We start from the raw sequence: 24,582 nt of genomic DNA, 5'->3' as shown, positions 1-24,582 counted from the left end.
ATAAAGGAAAAATTTTGGAAGATTTTTTGCTTAGTTTTTATAATGCTACCAATGTTCTTTCTGGTATTTATTACCCTACTTCATGTTTATTTTTACAACAAGCATATATAATTAGTCAAAAATTTGCAGAACATAGATATGATGATGTTTTAATGCCTATTATTGACCTAATGGAATCTAAATGGGATGAGTATTGGGACAAGATATGTCCTATGCATAACTTAGCTGCTGTATTTGATCCTAGAGTTAAATTAAATGGCGTGCTAATTTTACTTGATGCATATTCTGAAAATATGAATCAAGATTCTGAATCTGCTAAAGATGAGGTAAAACAACTTCTTTATGATATTTATGCTATATATGATGAAAAAATTCGTGGATCTAGAACACAAATACAAACCTCTATTTCTTCTTCTAGTAGTTCTCGTTCGTCATCTATTTTTTCATTCATTGCACAGAGAAGACACACACATGCTTCAAGTTCCTCTTCATCTTCTTCATCTTTAAGTAGTGAACTAGAATTTTATTTACGAAATGATCTTCAGTCTGCATATGATGAAAATCAAATAGAGAATCTAGATGTATTATCTTGGTGGAAGAGTGTTAGAAATCAATATCCTGTTATGTCTGCAATTGCATGCGATATTTTAGCTGTGCCGATGTCCACGGTAGCATCAGAATCCGCTTTTAGTGCAGGTCGGCGTGTTCTTGACGAAAAGAGAAGTAGGATGACGGGCGAAACGGTGGAGATGCTTCTCTGCTTCAAGGATTGGTTGGATGCTGAGGCAAGACTTCAAGATAAAGGTGGACATAATACAACATCCTCTGATGATGATGATACAAACACTACTGAAGACTGAAGACTGAATACTGATTCACTGAATCACTGATGATTAGTAAGATTTCTTAATTTTTTATAATTGTACATTTTTATTGTATTCTGGAGGTCAGACCAAGGTCCAAACCTCGGCCCTTTCTTAGTTTCTTATTGTATTCTAGAGGTCAGACCAAGGTCCAAACCTCCCTTCATGTACCATTTTGATTTAAATTAATAAACTGGTAGGGGTCTATGCCAAACCCCCCACCATTAAGGTGGCTTTATATTCATAAATCCTTAATTTTCAATATTTATTAATTTTTTTAGGAAATTTATGAAGCATTAATTTTTATCGGGCCGGGCCGGGCCCAGGCCCGGACCGTGCCAGGCCCGCGGGCCAGCCCGGCCCAGGCCCTTATGGGCCGTGCTGGGCTGGTTGGCCCGCGGGCCTAGAACGGGCCGTGCCGGCCCAGGCCCGAAGCGGGCCGTGCCGGGCTCGGCCCGCGGGCCAGTACCCTGTGACCCAGCACGGCCCTCTCAAATAGGCCGTGCCAGGCACGGCCCGGCACTGTAGCAAGCGGGCCGTGCCAGGCACGGCCCGCTTCGTGCCGGGCCGTGCCGGGCCGTGGGCGGCCCGGCCCAGTGCCCAACTATCATGGCATTTGGGGATTGATGTAGCATCATTAGCTGTGAAATGAGAATGGCACGGTGAAGCATGTTTCTAACACCTATAATTTTGATATAACTTATAGGTTTAAAATCCAATTAATTACATTTTTACTAAAGCAAAATGATCAAATAAATGGACCATTAAATGCATGTTAATGGTTAAAGAATTACAAAAATTAATAATATTTTCAGCAAGGTGGCAATTTTTTATTGGCAAATTTGGTCACCGCGCTCCACCCGATTTTATACATATATATATATATATATTAAGGCTGGTGGATCATACTTGACGAGTACGTATGTACCTAATAAAATCAAAAAATAGAATATCTTGGAGTGCCAGGTACAACTCCGCATCACCAGCCCACAGGATACTACTATCGGCATGATTAGGTACATAAGCAGCCATCCAATTCGCAGCCTCATTAGCTTCACGGAAAATATGCTAAGCTTAAAAAGGCTCCTCCGTCTTAGACCATTGTTCAGATATCTCGGAGTAAAGAGTGGATACAAACATTATCTCTTGTGTCTTTCAAATCTAACTGATGACAATGGTCGAATCTCCATCCTGGACGGTCGAATCTGGGTCCAAGTTTGAACGCATGCAAAGTATCGCGGCGGTTGCCAGAAAGCGTAGTCACCTTCGAGGCTAAGCCTCATAAAATACTTATTTTATTATTCTATTCTTTTTTATTCTTACTTTTTGCATATGTACCCACGTCATCTAATGCCATTAAAAAAATTAATGATTTCAAATTAAAATGACTAAAATATTCTTAATGAGTAGATGCTCAAAAAAAATATTTATAAGACGATCGTGATTGGAGATAAAAAAGTAATTTCAAAATTTTAATTTATTTTAATTAAAATAAATACAGTTTTTATTAACGGTGTTAGAAGAACAATTATATTAGGGGTATTTGTGCAAAAACAGTGTTTTAAGAGGGTATTCACGTAAATTTAAATTTTTAAAAAAATATTCATGAAAAAAAATGCTATATTATTTGTAAGTAGTTTTGAGCCTTAGCAGGTGTATGTTTCATACATAAATATCATATCAAGGTAGGTTTGGATCAAAGATCTAGGTAAATTAACTTGCGTTGCACTAAAATTAGATGTAGGATGTGCAGTATGAGGGAATCCAAAATTAAGTTGTGACTTAAAACATTTCTTACAAGCTGCAATGGAGTGAGAGAATTACCTTCAAACAACCTCTGGTTTCTTGCTGTCCATAAAGACTACATGATATAAGGCATTAGAGATCTAGTTCCCCTCTCTACCATAAATTGATAAATGCCGGCAATGAGTCAAGAAAAAAAACCCTGAAGGCATCCAGCTGATAGCTGCCAACTGGGCAAAGATCACAGAATATGAATTCTAATTCCACCCTGTAAGAGGGACTGTTTACAAGGAGTTCTGTTCCACACCAACTTTCAGTAGAAAGTTTTTAACTCTTATTCGCCCGTTTAATTTTTAGATATTCAAAAAGAAAATAGATAAACCTAAATAAGTGATAAAGGAAAGATGACTTGGTTTGAATGAGAAACCGCCCTACTCAAACTTGAAAATAACCTCGTAATATTGGCGCTGCACGCTGAAAGACATTGATCTATCTTTTAAAAAAAAGACTGACTCACATCAGAATGCAAAGCTTATATAGTTGTACATTAAAGATATAGAGATCCTTCAAATTACTTATGAGATTATTAAACTTGTTGAATAATTTAATAGGTCTACTACTATTTTTTGTAAAAGTTTTTTATTACTTTGTTTTATATTTTTCTTTCTTACAAAATTTTTATAAATAATTTTTGTAAACTCTTTTTTTTTTTTTTTTGATAAAAATCGGATGGCTTTGTCTCCCTCTCCATCAAAAAAAAGAATTAGTAGCCGCCCAACAAAGTTGATCAGTCCCACTGTGATCATATCATGGCATTTGGGGATTGATGTAGCATCATTAGCTGTGAAATGAGAATGGCATGGTGAAGCATGTTTCTAACACCTATAATTTTGATATAACTTATAGGTTTAAAATCCAATTAATTACATTTTTACTAAAGCAAAATGATCAAATAAATGGACCATTAAATGCATGTTAATGGTTAAAGAATTACAAAAATTAATAATATTTTCAGCAAGGTGGCAATTTTTTATTGGCAAATTTGGTCATCGCGCTCCACCCGATTTTATATATATATATATATATATATATATATATATATTAAGGCTGGTGGATCATACTTGACGAGTACGTATGTACCTAATAAAATCAATAAATAGAATATCTCGGAGTGCCAGGTACAACTCCGCATCACCAGCCCACTACTATCGGCATGATTAGGTACATAAGCAGCCATCCAATTCGCAGCCTCATTAGCTTCACAGAAAATATGCTAAGCTTAAAAGGCTCCTCCGTCTTAGATCATTGTTCAGATATCTCGGAGTAAAGAGTGGATACAAATATTACCTCTTGTGTCTTTCAAACCTAATTGATGACAATGGTCGAGTCTCCTGGACGGTCGAATCTGGGTCCAAGTTTGAACGCATGCAAAGTATCGCGGCGGTTGCCAGAAAGCGTAGTCACCTTCGAGGCTAAGCCTCGCTGCATCGCGGAACTCCCAGTACGTGCCACGTCTCTTTAAACTCTGCAAGCTCGGCCTCCACGTGTGGCCAAAGGTGTCAAGAGATCACCGAAAGTTATCCCCTCCCTCCTTATTATAACTCCCATCTCCTCCTCCCCCCCTTTCTCTACTCCTCTCCGACCCCTCTCTCTCCCTCACTCACTCCCACACACACATATTTTTCTCTCGAATTATTGTTCTCTTGCAATGGATTATGAGGAAGTAGCCCGTCGTCAGGAGCAAACTTACCAACCAGACCCATCCGGAACTCGTCTCATTCCCGGTAAGCTCAAGCCTCTGTTATGGAATCATGTATACAGTTGTATAATGTTAATAAGTCTTTCTTATTATTTTCTGTAGTTGAAGTAGGAGAGGAGCACCAGCACGACAAGAAGCCAGTGTTGAAGAAGGTGAAGGACAAGGTGAAGAAGATTAAGGACACTTTAAACATAAAGAAGCATGGCCATGGTGATGAGCATGGCCGCGACGACGATCATGACACCAGTGATGAAGAAAAAGAAGAAGGTTACGAAGAGAATGATGAAGAGAATGTACAGGATCCTGAGGTCATCCATGGCGCTCCCAGTACGTTTGTCTTCCTTACTCCTATACAGAGAAAATTCGAGTAATTAATTAAGAATCGTGCATGTGTGAGCTCTTATCTATGGTGGATGCAGTACTGTATGACACTCCGGCGGCTCAAGAGTTTATTGGTGGCGAAGAGAGCAAAGAGGCACCACAGGAGGCCAATTTGGGAAGCATAAACCCAACGTTTCAAGAGGACCCTGCTGCTCCAAAGGCTGAAACACTCGGCGCGAGCGACCACGACCGTGCAACCCAACCCCCACCAACCAGAGGTAATTGTTGAGGGAGAAAACTCTTAGAGTTCTTTCATGATTTCTTCCTCAGAGAACATTTATATGATTTATTACAAGATACTGCTGCTTCTTGTTGTATGTCGTGTGATGATGTGTTCGATAGGTGGCGAGGAGATAGAGACGTCGCCGGTAATCCAGTCCTTCGAAGCCATGAACATCTCCGACCAGCCCCACGTCCAGAAAGAAGAAGAGGTTAAAGAAACCACTCCTCCGACCGGGACCCACGACCAGTTCTCTCCGGCGGCGGCGCCCACCCCAGAAGAAGACAAGCTCCAAGGCACCGAAGAACCCAAGGGGCCGAGCTACACCGAGAAGCTCGCCACCACCGCAGCCGCGGCCAAGTCCGCCGCCGTGTCCGCGGCGGCGGGGTCCACCGAGTACGGCAAGAAGATCGCGTCGACCGTCTACGAGAAGGTGGCGGAGGCCGGGACGGCTGTGAAGGGAAAGGTGCAGCAGAAGCCAAGCGGGACCACGGGGACGGAGGGCGGGGATCCGACGGCGGCGCAGGACAAAGGCATGGGGGTGTCGGTGAGGGAGTACCTGGCGGAGAAGCTGAGGCCGGGGGAGGAGGACAAGGCGCTGAGCGAGGTGATATCGGGGGTGTTTCACAAGAGGGAGGAGGAGGCGGAGGGGGGACCGGAGGTGACAGGATCCGGCGCGAGGGGCGGGGGTGCGGGTGTGGTGGAGAAGATTCGCGGAGCGGTTACGTCTTTGGTCGGGGGTGGCGGGGGTTCTCGTGCTTCGCCGGTGAGCGAGAGCACTCAAACAAAAGGTAAGTCAGCTTTCTGCTAACCTAGGTTAGGCTATGTTATGTTATGTTACTGATCTTGTTTCGGTCTGTGTCGTATTTTGGCAGGGGAAGGGGAGCAGAAAGAAACTCGTAAGGACGCAGGAGGTCAAACGCAGGAAGAGCAGGATCTCAAATAAGAAGACCCTTTGTAGAGTTGTTGCATGTCACATTATTTAGAGTGTGGCAGAATATTGGAGTGGCTTATGATAATAATTCTTGTCTGTTAATTTAGTAGGCATTGTATATGTTCTATGCTTGTGTGTGCTTGTAAATATGACTAAGGAAACTGAAATGGGTCATATGTTGCAGAAAGAAGAAGAAAATAGAGAGATAATAATTGTAATTAGATGGGTTTATATTAATATTGTCTGCTCATCCTTTCGATTTTTTTTTATTTTCTGATGAAGAGGGAGGCAAAGTTACCAGGCTAGAGGCCCCTTTTTCTCCCTTTCCTTGTTTCTCGGTAGGGCAGGTTCAAACCTCCTCTCTCTGGCTAAGAAAAGGAGAAAGGGCGATGAAGAAAAAAAAAAAAGAGAGAAAAAATCAGAGAAGAAAAAAAAAAAGAAAAAAAATAAAATAATAATAATAATTAAATAAATGTATATATAAATAAAAGAAAAAAAAAATTGAGAGAGAGGTCTCATTTTGGGTGCAAGCATTCTCTCTCTACCTGATTTGGAGATCCTAGTCTGACTCAATCAAGACTAAAGGCTTGCTCAAGTCCATTTAAGATTGTTTAGAGATTTTTAATTTAGATTTAGATTTTAAATAGTGAGTAGCAAGTAATCTATTTTTTTTTTAAATGGTTTTGATAGGTATAGCTGATTTGCCCAACTGAACCTAATGATTCTTGGACGAATAGTTATAAGTGATCCTGACACAAATCTTATGAATTTTAAATTATTAATTAATTTTAGGTATAAAATTATGAATTATATTTGACATGATTGATAGTTCAGGCTTGGATTGTGCATTGCCAAGAAATTGTGCCTCCATTCCTTTCTCTCTCTCAAAAACTGAGTTCTCCTATCTGAGTTCTGAAAAATTACTACGTATACTAAATCAGTTTTGAATCTTTTGATAGGCTTCAACTATAAGTTTGTTGAAAGAAAAAGAAGGAAATGCCCGCTCCAATGGTGCTTAACTGACCAAGCTAAACCGAGTTGGGAGCTGCTCGGTCATCACTTTTTATATGAAAGGGATAATTGAAATCAAGCAGGACTTCACATTATATAAGCTTCTCTTCGAGATGATTTGAGCTTCTACTTATTTTGCAAAACTAAAATGTTCAAGCTCACCTATAGTAAAAGCTAAGCTTTAAAAAAAAAGTCTAAGCTTCTCTTTTTTTTCTTACTAGCTGAACTAAGCTCAAACAAGCTTGTTCTCAATGAGCCTGAGATGTTCATGATTAGGTTAGTTTCTTTGCAGCCTATCCATTCTAAGATAAATACCTCTAGTCCAAATATTGGAAATGCACCTCCCAAAGTCTCAAAACAAGAGTCTCCAAATAGAGTACAGGTGCGACCATTGAGGTAGCAAGAAATCAATTCTAGATCAATTAATTCCGGTTTTACCTTTTATTTTGCATCTAATCATAATTCCACCATAAAAATAATGGAAAGTAGGCAAAATACTTCATGCGTTGTTTACGTGATAAATTAAGTTCATGCAGTGCTTGTAGAAATGAAATAAAACATCAATATCTAAAATTCAAAAGATAGATTATTTTACCACTAGATTGGTTCATGAGTATGAAAATATAGATAAAACTTTGACTCTTTTGAGCCCAAAACTTACTCTAGCTAAATAGTAACTCACCATTCGTCTAAAAAATTAATTAATGTATGAAAATTCATGACGACCTTCAATACTCTCCCTAATTACGAATTGCATGTTAATAAAACCAATCTTGCTATATAAAGTTTCAAACCGATCGACTGCAAATCCTTTGATGAAAATAATCATCAACTCATCCTTTGAGAGAACTGGAATCAAATCGACTTCTTCAACTGCCATTCTCTCTGTAATAAAGTGATGATGAACCTTGATGTACTTCTAGCCAAAAAAAAAAAAAAACCTTGATGTACTTTGTCCTTGCATGGAATGCTGGATTCCTCGATAATTGGATAGCACTGTTACAATCACAATAAATAGGAAAATATAGTCAGTACCTTGATCTAAATCACTAAGCAACCTTGTGAACCAAATCAACTCAAACTGCCATCATAGTAGCAAGGTACTCTACCTCTATAGAATGTAAGCATCACAATAAACGCTTTACCTCCTAAAAGCATACACTAATTGCAGATGTAGGTAATTAAGTTCTTTTATTTCACACTAAAGCTTCAATTAGTGCTTTGTGGACCACCATTACAAGTGAGACTGTGAGATCAAGCATGAAGACGTATCAGATTAAAAGAGCTGCTGCTTAATGAAGCAAGCTGCCAAAAACAGATTCCGGTGCATATACCAAGGAGAGCATATCATGAATTGCTCAAATAATGTGCTAACATTGCCATCACATTGCAAAGATATCCTTGAAAGAAGCTTGCACAGCAGTCAGAATAGTAATTAGAAACATGTAAGATTTCTTAGCAATGTCAGATCACTGACAAAAGGATTTAATGTTCCACAAGTTAATATAACTGAACAAATCATCTGCAGTATGTATATCAAAGTGGCGATATGATTACATTGAATTGAGAATTATATATCAATTAGACAACCTTTTCTTCCACATACCAAAATCTCAGAAGGCTAAACACGGAGACAGCAATTACAATGTTAGCACAAGAGAGGGAGGGATCCAGAATAGTATATTTAATTGGATATTACTAACTGCAGCAAGTATAACAAGCAACTAAGCCATCCAAATAAATCCTATTACATCTTTCAGATAAATCGATTTTAAGTGCAGATGACTCATCAAATAAGTGCATAAACAAAGGATGAACACATAATCTCCAAATATATAGTATAACTGTGATTATTATTCTGAATTTTAATCCCCAAATTTCCAGTCATGTAAAATCAATATAGCAACTCTGGCTTAAAATGCCAGAAAAAAAGTACCAAAATAGAATTCTCTCAAACCAACTATAAGTTTTCTGACCAAAAGATAAATGGGAACCTCACTGAAAACTGCACCCCAGCCACTTGCCTGGATGCACAACTCAGTGACTAAAAAATTGATACCAAATAAACCATTTAAGGAAAAAAAATTAAGACAGACCAGCCAAAACACGTCTCCAATATTGGATTCCTTATAGCCTGTCCTCGTACTCAGAGAGTGGTGTAATCTGTTGCTTGAGACCCTTCCTCTTGCGAATATCAGCAACCAGGTTTGCAGTCTGGGACCCAGGCTCCAATGGGTCAGAAGGCATCATATCCCAGTGATCAAAGACAGCCTGTGGGAACGCCTGACCAGAAGTTGCAGCCCTCAGAGTGCCCGAGAATCCAAAGGACTCGATGACAGGCAGGTAAGCCTTGACATTATAAAGTGGAGTACCTGGCCTCTGCATCTCCTCAAAGACATGACCTCTCTTTTGATTAAGAACACTATATATGCCTCCAAGTGCCTGTTCTGGTGCCTGAATTTCAACAAGATAAACAGGCTCCAAAAGCCTAGGTTTGGCAGTCATCTGGGAAGCGTATATAACCCTTCTTGCAGTTGGAATAACCTGCCCGCCACCTCGGTGGATGGCATCAGCATGGAGAACAACATCACAGACTTCAAAGCAAATGCCTCGCATATTTTCTTCAGCTAATGGCCCTTCTTTTGAAGCCCATTGGAACCCAGCAACCACAGAGTCCTTGATTTCATTCAGATACTGAACTCCCTTACACATGTCAACAACCATGTTAGGACCAGTGGTTTCAGGCCCAAAGCACCAGATCTTCTTTGCAAGCTCTTTATCCCATCCAAACTCTTCAGATAGGATTCTGGATCGGGACTTGGGATCATCCCTGGGGCCAATACGCCCGTCGTCAATAGCCTCAGCAAGTCCATCCTCCAAAGGTCGGGCCTCCATGTACAAACGGTTGTGCTTGTTAGGAGACTTGCTCATCACCGTACGACAAGACCTCTCAAGAACTGTTTCACGGAAAGACACAACAGGATCAGACTTAATAATCTCTGCGCCGCCCATGAAGTCTTCTTGCAGGTCCTTCAAGCAGATCTCAAGATGCAGTTCTCCAGCTCCAGCAATAATGTGCTCACCAGATTCCTCAATTGTACACACCACCATGGGATCAGATTTGGCAAGTCGTTTCAAGCCCTCAACAAGCTTAGGTAGGTCAGAGGCGACCTTACATTGCACAGCAACACGAACAACAGGTGAAACCGAGAACTTCATTGCCCTGATTGGATGAGCATCCACTTCCTTCTCATTGGTTAGAGTTGCGTTCTTTGTAATGTACTGATCCAGACCAACCAAAGCAACAGTGTTTCCACATGGCACATCCTCCACGGACTCTTGCCTTTTACCCATCCAAATAACAGTTCGCTGCACGCTCTTAACATACAGATCCTTCTTCTCACCAGGAACATAGTTAGGCCCCATTATCCTGACCTTCAAACCAGTGCTTACCCTCCCAGAAAAGACTCGACCAAAGGCAAAGAACCTACCTTTATCCGATGCTGGAATCATCTTCGAGACATAAAGCATCAGAGGCCCATCTGGATCACAGTTTCTGATGGCATTTGCATATATGTCATCAAGAGGGCCTTCATACAAATTCTCCACACGGTATTTCTGTGCCTTTGCTGGAGCTGGAAGGTGGAAGATCATCATTTCAAGAAGGGCAGTACTTGCAGGCAGCCAGGTCTGCATCACACGTTTCATCAGTGCTTTCCCATTCAAATCTTTCTCCTCAGACTTCATGGTGACACCTAGCTTCTGCAACATGGGCCATAACTTGTCCTTCTGATCATTCATGCATGTACTTATAATTTGTTTGATAGGTTCATAGCAGAACTGAACAAATCCTCTCTTGCAAGTGGGTGAACCTGTGTTTCTGGAAGTCCACTTCCTTGTGGCAGGGTCGAAGTAATTCTCTCCCCAGAGTCTCTCCATCATTTTTCCCTCATCAACTCCGAACCTGGATGCATACATCTTGGCAAAGTTGGTCAACGTGAAAGCCCAACCATGCAAGCCAGCAGAAAAAGCTACAGTTCCTTTCTCTGGGTAAACTTGGCAATCACCAAGAAGAGAATCTTCATATGTGGCCATGATCACATTGGCATTTTCAATCACACGTTGAAATGTCTGGTAGGCTTCCTCTCCATCAACTTGGAGCTCAAGGAAGCAGCGGTCCATCTTGTTGACAGTCAAAACTGGCCTAATCCTTTCTCCAAGAGCCTGTCGTAAGACAGTTTCAGTCTGAACACAGACACCCTCGATACAGTCTACCACAACCAGTGCACCATCAGTGATACGGAGAGCAGCAGTGACCTCTGAAGAGAAGTCAACGTGCCCAGGTGAATCAATGAGGTTGATCAAGTACTCATTTCCATTCCTTTCACCTTTGTAGTTTTTTAGTGACTCATCAGACATCTCATAATAGAGAGAGATCCCAGTAGACTTGATCGTGATGCCACGTTCAGCTTCATCCTGGCGTGTATCAGTCATACGCACATCACCTGCCACTTCTTGTGCAATGATACCAGCAGCCGCCACAAGAGAGTCAGTAAGAGTAGATTTTCCTGCATATTTCATCAGAGATTTATGTTAACCAATGCTTTCAAGGATTCGCAGTTTGATGTTTTTAGAACTCTGACAGAATGGTTGAAAACAGAAAATAGAAAAAGATTATCATCACACCATGATCAACATGCGCAATGACAGACATATTACGGATATTGTGCTTGAAATCCATAATTCTGCGGAGCTCTTCTGCCGTAAACTTCACCTGCATATACCAACAATATTCATCAGCAGTTAGAATATGGTAAAAAAAATTAAGTGAACAATGATTAAAATAGTGGTTTGGCATGAATACCATCTTGAATGCGGTTAAAAGTCAACAGGTAAACTGCAGTTGTGCAAGAAAAATCCTGTAACATCAACAAAAATATTTTTCAGCCAACGTAATATTAGTATGATCGGATAATTGACAAAAAAAACACTCCAATTGAATAAAAGATACCATATAATGCCTCCACAACACATCCCTAGAACATTAATACAGTGTGCTACAAATTCACATCAAACAAAAGGTATATTCATGTATTTTAATCTTTGATATTCTATTCATTATTTAGTAATCATGCATTTGGTTGAGAAAAATATTACGTTAAAAGATAAACCGCCTAAGCGACATTCATATAATATTTTATTGAAAAATAGATTACTGAAATATATGGAGTGCAACGTTTACATCATGGCAGCATTACCTCTGATATTTCAAGACCTAGGGAGATCTAAACCTATAATATAAATATGAGGAACTACATATTAAATATTAAATGCATAACACTTACTCTGACAACAGAGATTTCTAGATAAACCTTAGAACCTTTGCTAAGAATGCAAAAAACTAAGATTAATCTCTACCTTAGGAAGGCACCACAAACAATGTTTCTTCAATCAGCACTTAATTGCTGCACCTAGTTCTTTTCTCTTTAATAACTCATTAGCTTATGTAGAGTCCAGCAACCATCCAACCAGCAGGGAGGTGGGCAGTTTTTCCTCCTCAAGGATGGTATCATGATACAACAACCTCATAAGCCAAGAAGAGCCATCCACCACCTCAGGGGAAGGCAGCAATGAGGTGGCAAGACAGGGTGTCAATCAGGAATTTTGGAAGACATGGGAACTTGTGATAAAGTAAGAGAACTGCTAGAGAAGGGAATCTCAAGCATCTTACTGCTGCCTGGAGACTCTGAATGTCATAGCAAAGGGTACACATCCAATTGAATGAAGAGATACGCTTTCTAATTGATTGAAAAGGTGGCAAGAATCTGGTTCTATGCTGAAATCAGTTAATAAGTGTAGGAATTGAGCTCCTCCTGAAAAAAGTTCGAAGAGATCTTTATGCCAAATCGTTCTTATCAAAGAGGCAAATAATTCCACTTAAATCATTATTTGAATCTACCGGATGGCATGCCCTGACTCCAACAAAGACAAGCTGATCATTGATCAGGGTAAAACCCATCTTGCCTTTAATGAATGAAGTGTCAAAACCGCTTTGTTTTATCAACAAGAAGATCAAACTCTTCTCTCAGGAAAAGAATCAGGCAATGATTGTGATAACTTATTCCAGATCTAGCTATAGGTCACTGTCTTCTGATGATTGAGCAATGATACCAAAATAGCACACCGAAAGTCATAGGAGATAGTTTTTTTTATCTGGGGCTTGCTGCCATGGCCTCTAAACACCTCAAATCTCTAGGGCTTTCTTTAAAGTTTTTGTTAAATCTGGGATCTTCTAGTAACCCACCTATGATATATACATGAAACATTATGGCATTCACCTTTGATTTTGAAAATGCAATAATTTAACTTCCATCCTCTAACATCGTATCAAATCTATGGCCTTAGCTGGTTATTGTTTTTAAATCAAAACTTATAAATCAAAAACATGAACAAAACATATGGCAACTTGTATCTCATGAAAGTAGAATCATCTATAACTTGCAATTTCTAAGACTGCCCAGAAAGACTTGCAAGATTTTATAGCACTCATACATCCACATAATGCTGTCAAACAAAGAAAACATTAACACAATAAAAGCCATAAAGATTAAAATATAAATAGACCGAAATAAAAATGTTTCAGAGGTGAGGATGATCCAACAAGAAAACATCTCTTTCCACCACAGCCCCTTCCCACAACTTCAAACAAAAAAAAATCCAACCCATTCTTTCCTTGGAAGGAGGCAATGATAAATATGATCACAGGTTTTGCTCCATTGAATCTTCTACTTGGTTCTATTGATCTTGCTTTATAAAAAATAAAGGTAAAGTTCCATGGTTCACACCCTTCAAAAAAGGCCACAAAATAACATTCATGATCCCATGATCTAACTGCACTTATCTAACACAAGTTGGAAGAACCAGTATAAGGGATCTGTAAAAATGAAAAAGAAAAACAAATCAACTAGAAATAGCATCACGGATATTTCAAAAAACACATCGGAACAACAAAGGAAACAAGAGAAACAATGATCATATAAACAGCTCCATAGATCATCCCACAGACAAAATATCAATCATTTATGTCAACGACACCAAAACAGCATACGATACCAAATACAGCCAACCAATAATAAATCAATGAAAAAAAATAAAGTTACTGCGGCTAAAAAAATCGCAAGATACTAGAACATGTTAACCATGAGCACTGATATCGACCAAAATGATCAAAGTTCTTCGCCGAAAAAGAAAATAGAGAGAAAGAGAGAGAACAGAAACAAAGACTGATTAGAATCGCCAAAAGATTAGCATCCATATATAGATCCTTCCAAGCACAACGAACGTCATTCCAAATCAAATGAAACAACGACAAGATTCAAATAAAACCGTGGAAAGAAAGGAGAATTGAAGCAAGGAGAGAAAAAAAACTTCGGACCTGATTCAGATGGTGAGCGGTGAAGAAGGGGCTGAGAGCCCCGAGGCGGACGCGGAAGGAGAAAGAGCCAGGAGCGGCGGCGATTAAAAAATGTGGACATTGTAGGTTTGGGGCCTGCGTATTTATAGAGGGACTGGGCCCATGCCGGTAGACGTGATTGTTTGATCTGATATGAACGGCTCAGATCATTTGATAAACAAACCCTAATGATTTCTTAGACGCACGCGTAGTTTTCCAAGCACGATTCAGATGCAGGAGAAATTAAAAACAATAGATGTATATTATCAGCTAGCCAGGTTACCGGGTTACGCATGTGTTAGCAACCATTCAAATTTAATACAAACACCACGATCGACTCATGGTTCACACTGATACCATTTATAATAACCTAGAACCTTATTCAAAATGGCTAGCTGAAAAATATTATTTAGGTTTCTTGATTCTGTATAAGCATCCAAGATCTACCTAACAAATAATCAATACAAGAGTAAACACATGCTTGCACGAGTCCTCGTAGATGTAAAAGAGATTAGATCACATGCAACTATTGATGTGCAGGAGTGAGGTAGCCCATATTTGCAATGAGTTGGGCCCAGTTGCTCCTCGTTTGAGACTTTAAAAGGATGGTAACATTCTGGTATCAGTTGGATAGGCTATTACCATACTCACTACATAGAAACTTTGTACCTATATCCACCCCATATCTATCTCAAGGTTGATTGGGTCATGAGATAGGTTATAGCAGGATGGATCCGATGGGTTATGTCCCCTATTTCTCTTATGTTGTTCGTCTCCCATTCTCTCCACCACTTTCCACACCAAACTCTTCCAAATCCTTCCCAAAACCCTTGCTCCTCTTCTCCTTTCTAAGGCTGTTAATGAGCCGAGCCGAGCCTGGGTCTCCGCGGGCTCGGCTTGGCTTGTTCCAGAAAATTCTAGGCTCGGGCTCAGGCTCGGTACTGAGCCTTGTATTGAGCTCGGGCTCAGGCTCACTTGGTACAGCCTGGCTCGGGCTTGGGCTTGTAAGGCTCGTTTGCCCGAGTCCGCGCCCGCCCCATCCCCATTGTTCGTCGGAGCCTCGGAGGAGAGAAGAATGAAAGAAAGAAAGAAAGAAAGAAAAGAAGAAGAAGAGAAGAAAGAAGGGGGCAGCCGCGAGCACCGCCGGCACGGGCGTCGGCCGCAGGCACGGCCGTGGGCACGACCGCGGGCTTGGCCGCAGGGGAGGGAGTACGGCGTCGTCATCGGGGGCGGAGAAGGGAGAGCCGGAGTCTGGAGAGGAGAAGGGAGAGCTGGATCAGGTGTACCGTGTTCGGCATCGTCATCAGGGGTAGAGAAGGGAGAGGAGGAGGCGGCGGAGCTTCTCGGAGAGCTGGAATCAGATGTACGGCATCGGCATCATCGTCGTCCTCATCATAGCCGTCGTCGGAGGGGAGGGGGGCATCAGCTTCGGGCTTGGGGGCGAGCCGACGAGGAGAACGAAGAAGAAAGGAGGGGTTGGAACTTGGAAGCAGGGAAGGTTCTGGAGAAACCAAAAAAAAAAAAAAGAGATTAAAAAAAAGGGTTAACGGGTTGGGTTCGGGTTAACAGGTTGGGTTCGAACCCGAACCAATCCAATTCGATTTAAAGAAATTAAATGAATTTGGGTTAGCTCGGGTTGGGTATGATCTAAATCCAACTGAGTTCAATCAGATTGGGATTTAAATTGATTAAGCTAAATAACATTTAATTGGGTTAAGTCCAAGTTTAATTGTGACCCAATTAGATTGTTAATTGGACTGAGCCCTCATTTGGGCTCGCGAGCTGCTCGGGCTCGGGCTCGGGGGCTCGGGCTCATTTGACTAACGAGCTGAGCTCGAGCCGGGCTTTTACCGAGCCGAGCCCGAGCAGCTCGGCCCGTTGACAGCCCTACTCCTTTCCCATCCCTAAATCTTCTAGTGTGTGTGTGTGGGGGGGGGGGGGGGGGTAGGGGACGGCCCTGCGATGTCCATCAGGTGAGAGGAAGAGAATAAGAGGAGGAGGGTAGGAGAAGGGGGCCGTGGGCTCTCATCGGCAAGGTGGCCGTGACCCATTGGTGATGTGACAGAGGGTGGTGATTTCGGCCGTAGGGGGTGAAAAATAGGGGAAAAGAGAAACTAGGGAGGAAGGGAGAAGGCAGAGAGGTTTTGGGTCAATCAATGACTAGGGGGTGGCGCTTGACCGCATCGACGACAGTCGATATAGAGAGGGAGAGGGGGAGAGAGAGCAAAGAGTGAGAAGAGGAAGAAGAAGAGAGGGGAATGTTGTAGGTGGTCTTAAGTGTGAGCTTTTCGATCTTGGAGGCCAACAAGGACTAGCCAGAGCTACTTGCACTGCCTCTAATGGCGGTAGGGCAATTGATGGTGAGTTCTGGCAGCAATATATCATCTAACTAAGCAAATAAATCTAATAATTGTCATTAATATACATTCTTAAAAGAAATCATATATATATATATATATATGTTATTCGATATCAAAATAAATCTATTTTATCATAAAAGAAATCTATTCTAGCACAAAATAAATTTATTCATTTAATAAATTCAAATCATAAAATTGTAAATTCTACAGATCAACTAATATTAAATCTAAAACAAAAGTAAGAAGAAATAGTCTGATTGAAGGCCGGTCGAAGCGCGTAGATGCTATCCCAAAGAAGTGTTTGCCCCCACGTACGGGTCTTCCGGCAATCCTCCTCAGAGATACGACGATCCTAAACTTCTTCTTTCGTACGTATCGAAAGAAGCCAAATCGAATCCGATCGGACTTGTAGATACAGCGAAGAATGAAATAAAAAAATAAAATAAACCGAATATAATTGCAAAAATGAAAATCAGAAGTGGCTAAGAGGAAAAAAAAATTTTCAAATTTTTTTTTAAAATTTTTCGTCTCCTGAATAGGATGAAATTGAGAGGTATATATAAGGATATTAGTGCAGGGGCATATGAGTATTTTTGCGAAGGCCAAAGAGAGCTGGCACGCATCCGCGGAATGCGGATGCGGCCAGCCCACCTTTAATTCAAAAAAAACACAGCGGGCGCCAACGGGCGCTTTCGCACGCGGCCCAAGATGGCCGCATGCGCATTTAATTTTTCTAACGATCCCCCACAAAAATTAATTTTTAGATAATTTTGAAATCAAAACAAAATGTTGGATATCTTATATTATGTAATAGGTGTAGGTATCTTTCGATTTGAACCTTCACTTAGTGATAATTGATTACATTTGTGGAGCCAAGGTGGTCTTAACCTTGAACCTCGGTTCATGGCTCAGTTTAAATCAACAGCATACATAATATAGCCCGATTTAGGTTCCAAGCGGGTTGCGCTAATATGGCCATGCGCAGGTATCTTTCATGTGCTTTTTAGGAAATCACCCATTTTTCATAATCGCGGTCTCACGACTGCACATATAGGTGAGTTCTCATAAAAAAGCTAGCAAGAAAGCTCCTTGCTTTTTGGGTCTCAGACTCATTAAGAGTTATACAAACAAACTCATCTTACCGCTTGCTTTTATGAGCACTAGTGCCATAGGGATGAGGAAAACATAAAACAATGCTTCTCTTAGTCACACTCCGGTTTATTTCTACCCATTGAATCTTTTATAGTTGGGTTCCCACCGTGGTGATCTATCTTTATAGGCTAAGCCCCATCCCCTCGACGACTCTAGAACTACTGTTCTAGACAAACCTTTTGTAAGCTAATTAGCTAAATTATTTTTTAATTTTACAAAATTTAAAACAATAATATTATTTTTCAATTTATATCTTAATGATTTATGACACACTTTTAAGTATATGTTCATTTTTACATTGGCATTTTCTTGGTTGCATTTATCTATTGCAGATTTACAGTCACAATGTAAGAAAACAGGTGGTAAAGATGACTCATCTACAGGAAGGTCTACAAGTAGATCTCTGAGCCACTCAGCCTTAGTACTAGTAGTGTCTAAAGCTATCAGTTCAGACTCTATGGTACTCCTAGATATCAAAGTTTGTTTGGTGAATTTTTAAGACACAGCAGCACCTCCTAGGAGAAAGACATATCTTATGGTGGATTTAACATCTAAGGTATCGTTGATCCAATTGGCATCACTATAGCCTTCTAGAACAGCAAGAAACCCACGAAAGTGCAAACTATAGAACTTGATACCCTTAAGATACCTAAGGATCCTCTCTAATGATGTCCAGTGATCTCTATTTGGATTAGTAGTATATCTACTAAGTCTATTTATAGTATATGCTATGTTTGGCCTAGTGTAGTTTGCTAGGAATCCTAGTGAGCCTATGATTTGAGCATGTAGGCTTTGAAGGATGGAAATTCCTAAGTTCTTCTTGAAATGTGTAGAGGGATCAAAGGGAGTTGCGACACGCTGACAATCAAAATAATTAAATTTATTGAGAATCTTGTCTACATAATGACTTTGGGATAACTTAATACTATTTGCACTTCTAATTATTTTGGTATTTAAAATTAAGTCAGCTTGTCCCAAGTCTTTCATATCAAACTTATGGCTTAAGAATTACTTATTTCATCAACTATCTGAAGATATGTCCCAAAGATTAGTTTGTCATCTACATAGAGATACAAGATCACAAATTTATTTCCAACTTTCTTATGGTATACACATTCGTCTGTACTATTGATTTCAAATTCAAATGTCAGTATGATTTCATCAAATTTCAAGTGTCATTGTTTGGGTGCTTATTTAGAACCATAAAGAGATCTGATTAATCTACAAACTTTCTTTTCTTGGCCTGGGATTATAAATTTCTCTAGCTGATCCATATAAATTTCTTCATTTAAGTCTCCATTTAGAAAAGCTGTTTTTACATCTATCTGATGAATCACTAATTATGGATGGAGGCTAATGCTATCAAAACCCTATTAATAGTAATTCTAGCTACAGATGTATAAACATCAAAGAAATCTACTCCAGATCTTTGAGTAAAATTCTTGGCAACTAATCTAGCCTTAAATTTATCTACAGACCTATCAAGCCTAAGTTTCTTCTTAAAGATCCATTTGCATCCTATAGTTTTACAGCCAGAAGGAAGATCAATCAGTTTCCAAGTATGATTTTGGATAATTGATTGCATCTCATTGTCCACAGCATCTCTCCAAAAGGATGAATCCAAGAATTTCATTGCGTCCTCAAAAGTAGTTGGAGAATCCTCTATAAGAAAGGTATAGAAGTCATCTCTAAAAGTTTTCTCTACCTTGCATCTCTTACTCCTCCTAGATTCTGCTTCTACTTCTACTTTTCTTGTCCTTATTCTACCAGAGCTACAGCTATACCACTATTTACTCTAGTCTTAAGTGGAAAGATATCTTCAAAGTATGTTGCATCTCTGGTTTCTATGATAGTATTGTTACTAATACCACTATCTTCTGAATTAATCACCAGAAATCTATTGGCATTACTATTTGTTGTATATTCTATGAATATGGCATCCACTATTTTGGGCCTTATTTTCTTTCTCTTAAAATCAGGTATTTTTAGTTTTGCCAAGCACCCCCACACTTTCAAATAGCTAAGATTAGATTTTCTATTTTTTCTAACTTTATTTGGGGTTAGATCATTATTTTTGAAGAAAATCCTATTGAGGATATAATAGACTAAAACTAGAGCTTTCCTCCACAAATTCTCTAGTATTTCTGAGCTTATAAGCATTGAGTTAATCATATCCATTAAATTCTTATTCTTCCTTTCTGCTACTCCATTTGCTTGGAGAGAATAGGGAGCAGTCACTTTATGAATGATTCCATAATTTTCACAAAATTAAGTTAATCATTAGATGTATATTCACCTCCCCGATCTGATCTAAGAATTTTAATTTTCTTTTCCTATTGGTTCTCAGCTTCGATCTTAAAAATCTTAAATTTGTTGAGCACCTCATACTTGGTTTTAATTAGGTAGATGTAACAGAACTTGGATAGATCATCTATGAAGGTCACAAAGTATCTGTTACCTCCCCTAGAAGTTCTATCAGAGTCACAAACATCACTATGGATCAACTCTAATAGATTTGAATCCCTATTAACAGATTTGAAAGGCTTCCTAGGAAGTTTGGCTTCTACACAAATTTCACATTTCTCATATTTCTTAAGATCACTTTTTGGTATTAAATTTAGGTTCATTAGTTGTTTAATTGTATTATAATTTACATTACCTAATCTACCATGCCAAATAGAAGGAGGTTCTATATTCATGATCAAAAGATTTTTTCATTTATTGAAAGAACTATTACATTCAATTTAAAAAATCCTTCACTTAGGAATCCTTTTCCAATAAACATTACACCATGAGAAATAACAACTTTATTGGACTCAAAAACAAGACGATAGCCTTGCTGGACAAGCAAGGAACTACTAATTAGGTTTCTCCTAACTATCGAAACATGTTGGACGCTGTGCAGGGATAAGACTTTTCCAGAAGTAAGCTTTAAGTCTCCACGTCCCACTCCTAGCATATGCGCCTTCGAGCTGTTTGTCATGATCACAACTCCTCCACTTGAGACCTGGTAAGAAGAAAATTAGGAGCGATCCGAACAAATATGAATAGCAGCTCCGGTATCAATCCACCAATTAAGTGCTTATAAAGTCATGTTAACTTCAGGAGTGAAGGAAACAGACTTAAAAACTGTCTCAGAGAAGCCAACGTCGGAAGTCACCATATTGACTTGAACACTGGTTGTGTGTGGACCCTTCTTCTTGGATTGAAGAGGTGCAGTTTTCTTATAGAAGCACTCGAAAGACAAATGGTTGGTCCGACCACACACATAACAGAAACGAACACTACCTTCCTCTTTCTTCTTCTTCTGCTCCTGGGATTCTATATGTTTTTCATTGTGGTGGTTAGGGTTTATAGGGTAGTAGGGTTTCATTTTGTAATGCTTATTTTTGAAGGGTTAGTTCTGATTTTTTCTAGGTGGAGCCTCTACATTATAAGCATCATTATTTTGTCCGATAGAGGTTTTACTCTTGAGCCTATGTTGCTCTTCAATTATAATGGAGTTCAAGACTTGGGATAGGGTGAGACCTTCTTCAGTATGGTTCAGAGTCGTAGCAAAATCAGACTAAGAATTAGGTAGTTTATCTATCAGACAGGCTACCTGAAATGATTTATCCAAATTGGTCCCATTGGCCCTAAGTTGGTGGATCAGGATTTTAAAATCATAGATTTAGTCATTCATAGGCTTTGAGTCCACCATTCTAAAGTTATTGAAGTCGGAGGCCTTGAACCTCTTTACCCCAGCATCATTATGACCATATTTGCTATCTAGGGTGTCCTAGAGTTCTTTGGCACTCTTAGTTGTGTAATAAATATCATACAGCCTTTCAGAAATGGCACCTAGGATTCTATGGATGCAATGATAGTCTATCTCATGAGGAGTCCTACAGGGTGTGTTGGTAGAAGCAGAAGGTTCAGTGTGGGAGGAGGATGAACTCCGATTTGGGTTTGAGTTTTGTCGAGTAGCAGGCAGTGAAGTAGTTGGGTTGGATCCATTATTAACTTCAGTAGTGCTCTCACCTATGGTTGATATCAACCCTAATGTGGTGAGCCAGAGCCATATTTGGTTTTGCCAACTTTTAAAGTTATAGCCATCAAATTTTTCAGGTTTGGCACCAAGATGATCACTAGTGTTAGAGGCCATATGTTCAAAATTATAGAAAAGAGACAGAAACCTAAATGAAAACAAAAAGTTTATATCAAAAGATTGCACTAATATTTATATTGAACTTTGGATCTCTAGTTGATATATCCAAAAAATAATAACCAGATCAGCTCCAGATCGGTGTTGGAGCACTAGGCTTACTTAAGTACCAGTCTTTCTTAGGCACGTATACCTTTTTGATAAACTTTTCTTTGACACTATTAGTTAGTAAATATAATCACTAGAAATCACACAAATTTAATTTTTAAAAAAGTTTAAGTGCAAATTTAAATTGGTTATTGTGTATCAATCAATTTCTAAATTTTCGGTTTGAATTTTTTGAATTAGTAATAACTGATTACAAATTTAGTGCTAGCAAATCAATTATTGTAATTGAGATCTAAAATATCAATTCAATGAATTATATAATTTATTATCTTATTTGAATAATTGATTACTAATTTTGTGCCAGCAAATCAATTATTGTAATTGAGATATAAAATATCAATTTAATGAATTATAAGATTTATTACCTTATTAGAATAATTGATTACTAATTTTGTGGTAGCAAATCAACTATTGTAATTGAAATCTAAAATATCAATTCAATGAATTATATGATTTATTATCTTATTAGAATAATTGATTGAGATCTAATAAATCAATTCAATGAACTAATTATTATCCAATTTTCAAATTTTTCATTTGAATAGGATCTGAAAATTACTCCTTGAGGAGTCCAAATGGAGGTATGATAAACCTCTTGGAGGTTAAACAAATTATTTCCTTTTTAGAATGATTTACTGAATCATATATTACTAATAAAAAAATAAATAAACACTTCTTAAGATTGTTAGCAATATATCACCTAACTAAGCAAATAAATCCAATAATTGTCATCAATAAAATTTTTTAAAAGAAATAATATATATATATTATTCGGTATCAAAATAAATCTATTTTATCATAAAAGAAACATATTCTAGCACAAAATAAATCTATTCAGTTAATAAATTCAAATCATAAAATTGTAAATCCTACATATCTACTAATACTAAATTTAAAACAAAAGTAAGAGAAAATAGTCTGATTGAAGGCCGGTCGAAGCGCGTAGACGTTGTCCCAAAGAAGTATTTGCCCTCACGTACAGGTCTCTCGGTCTACTGCCCCGCCCTAGCTGCTCCCCAATCCTGTCAAGATGCTGGCTTGTACGAGTCTACCAAAACTTGTGCTTTTACTCGACAAACCTGTTCAATAGCTACCTCTGCTTCTTTTGCCGCGCCGTTAGCTCGGATAGGATCCCGATGTAAAGCTACAGAATAATCCGCTCAATTCATTGCTGCCAGGGGACATAGAACTCCTCGTGCGACTTCAACGTTTCCATGGTTTACTGACATCAGGTAATATATTGAACACCAAACGTATCCCAAACATGCAATGGAAAATGATAAGAAGACAATCAGAAGGTTGGCAATGCAATTCGTTGTGCGCGGGGGCAGTCTCTATAAATGCTCCTACGATGGGATTCCACTTTTATGTTTGAAAGAGAAAAAAGCAGAAAAGATTCTGGAAGATGTCAACAATGGGGTCTGCAATTCTCCTCAGAGATACGACAACCCTAAACTTCTTTTTTGGTACGTCTCGGAAGAAGCCAAATCGAATCCGACCAAACTTGCAGATCTAGCAAAGAACGAAATAAAAAGAATAAAATAAACTGAATATAATTACAAAAATAAAAATCAGAAGTGGCTAAGAGGAAGAACTTTTTTTCAGAATTTTTTTGATATTTTTCTCTAATTTTTCGTCTCCTGAGTATAGATCTGACCACGGTCAGGTTCTAACCGGGAAGCCGGACTGGAATCGAACTGGACCGAAATCGGAACCATGTCTCACGGTTCTTAACCGAACCGGAACCTTGAGAAATACGGTTCGGTTAAGGTTCTCGATTTGATGGAACCGGAATCAGAACCGAACCGAAAATGACTATTTTACCCCTCCCAATAACTAAAAAATGGCTAGTTTGAGGGGCATTTTGGGAAACGACTATTTTTTCCTCCTAACAACTAAAAAATGGCTAGTTTGAGGGTCATTTTGGAAAACATTCAGTACTGGAGGTCAAATCTTAGATGAGCGACGATCTTGTTTAAGGCCGAATAACTTGGAAGCCCAAGCATGTGTTGATGATTGGAGAAAGGCAGAACGTAGATTACAAGATAACACATTTGAGGACAGTGAAGACTTATTTGATATTGGAACTAGCGGATCGTCTACAGCCGGCAGCAATGATAGTGATTGATCATTGAGGTAAGGGGGTTAATTGCTCAACCATGAAAGTAAGTAAACTACGAGGGCTTTGATCCATCTAAACCCCAAGAGGATACGTAGGCAGCTTAATTTTAATTAAGTTCAAGCCTAATTTTTTCTTTTTTTTCCATTTATAATAAAATAAATTAGTTCCAAATTTATTTAATGTAACTTATTATTTTTTTTATAATGTTATCTAGTTGTAATATTAAAATTTACTTTGATAGTAAATAATAAAATGAGGTACAAATTATCATT

The 24,582-nt window shown here is 39.0% G+C and overlaps 2 protein-coding genes across 4 annotated transcripts; one reads left to right on the top strand and one right to left on the bottom strand.

Annotated features, from left to right (window-relative positions):
* Positions 1-4,222: 4,222 nt before the first annotated feature.
* Positions 4,223-6,121, top strand: LOC103710550 (uncharacterized). Of its 2 annotated transcripts, none has more exons than XM_088717654.1 (5): positions 4,223-4,390; positions 4,477-4,692; positions 4,785-4,964; positions 5,089-5,757; positions 5,842-6,121. In XM_088717654.1, the coding sequence occupies exons 1-5, from the start codon at positions 4,315-4,317 to the stop codon at positions 5,910-5,912; spliced, it is 1,212 nt and encodes a 403-aa protein (XP_088573780.1). In that variant the 5' UTR covers positions 4,223-4,314; the 3' UTR covers positions 5,913-6,121. The 2 variants fall into 2 exon arrangements, with proteins under 2 accessions (XP_088573780.1, XP_008794540.3); XM_008796318.3 differs by having other exon boundaries at positions 4,468-4,692.
* A 2,624-nt stretch (positions 6,122-8,745) lies between these two features.
* On the bottom strand, positions 8,746-14,446 carry LOC120108435 (elongation factor 2-like). 2 transcript variants are annotated; one of them, XM_039122044.2, is made up of 4 exons: positions 14,347-14,446; positions 11,776-11,830; positions 11,598-11,685; positions 8,746-11,479 (listed from the first exon to the last, which is right to left on the bottom strand). In XM_039122044.2, exons 2-4 carry the CDS (start codon positions 11,776-11,778, stop codon positions 9,039-9,041), a joined length of 2,532 nt encoding a protein of 843 aa, XP_038977972.1. In that variant the 5' UTR covers positions 11,779-11,830; positions 14,347-14,446; the 3' UTR covers positions 8,746-9,038. The 2 variants fall into 2 exon arrangements, with proteins under 2 accessions (XP_038977972.1, XP_038977971.1); XM_039122043.2 differs by lacking the exons at positions 11,776-11,830; positions 14,347-14,446 and having other exon boundaries at positions 11,598-11,691.
* Positions 14,447-24,582: the final 10,136 nt, after the last annotated feature.

The sequence above is a fragment of the Phoenix dactylifera genome, chromosome 3, assembly GCF_051530095.1.
Source record: "Phoenix dactylifera cultivar Ajwa chromosome 3, Ajwa_hap1_PhDact_Kaust_v1.1, whole genome shotgun sequence".
NCBI classification, from domain to species: Eukaryota; Viridiplantae; Streptophyta; class Magnoliopsida; order Arecales; family Arecaceae; genus Phoenix; species Phoenix dactylifera.
This window is presented reverse-complemented; position numbering and strand designations above follow the sequence as displayed.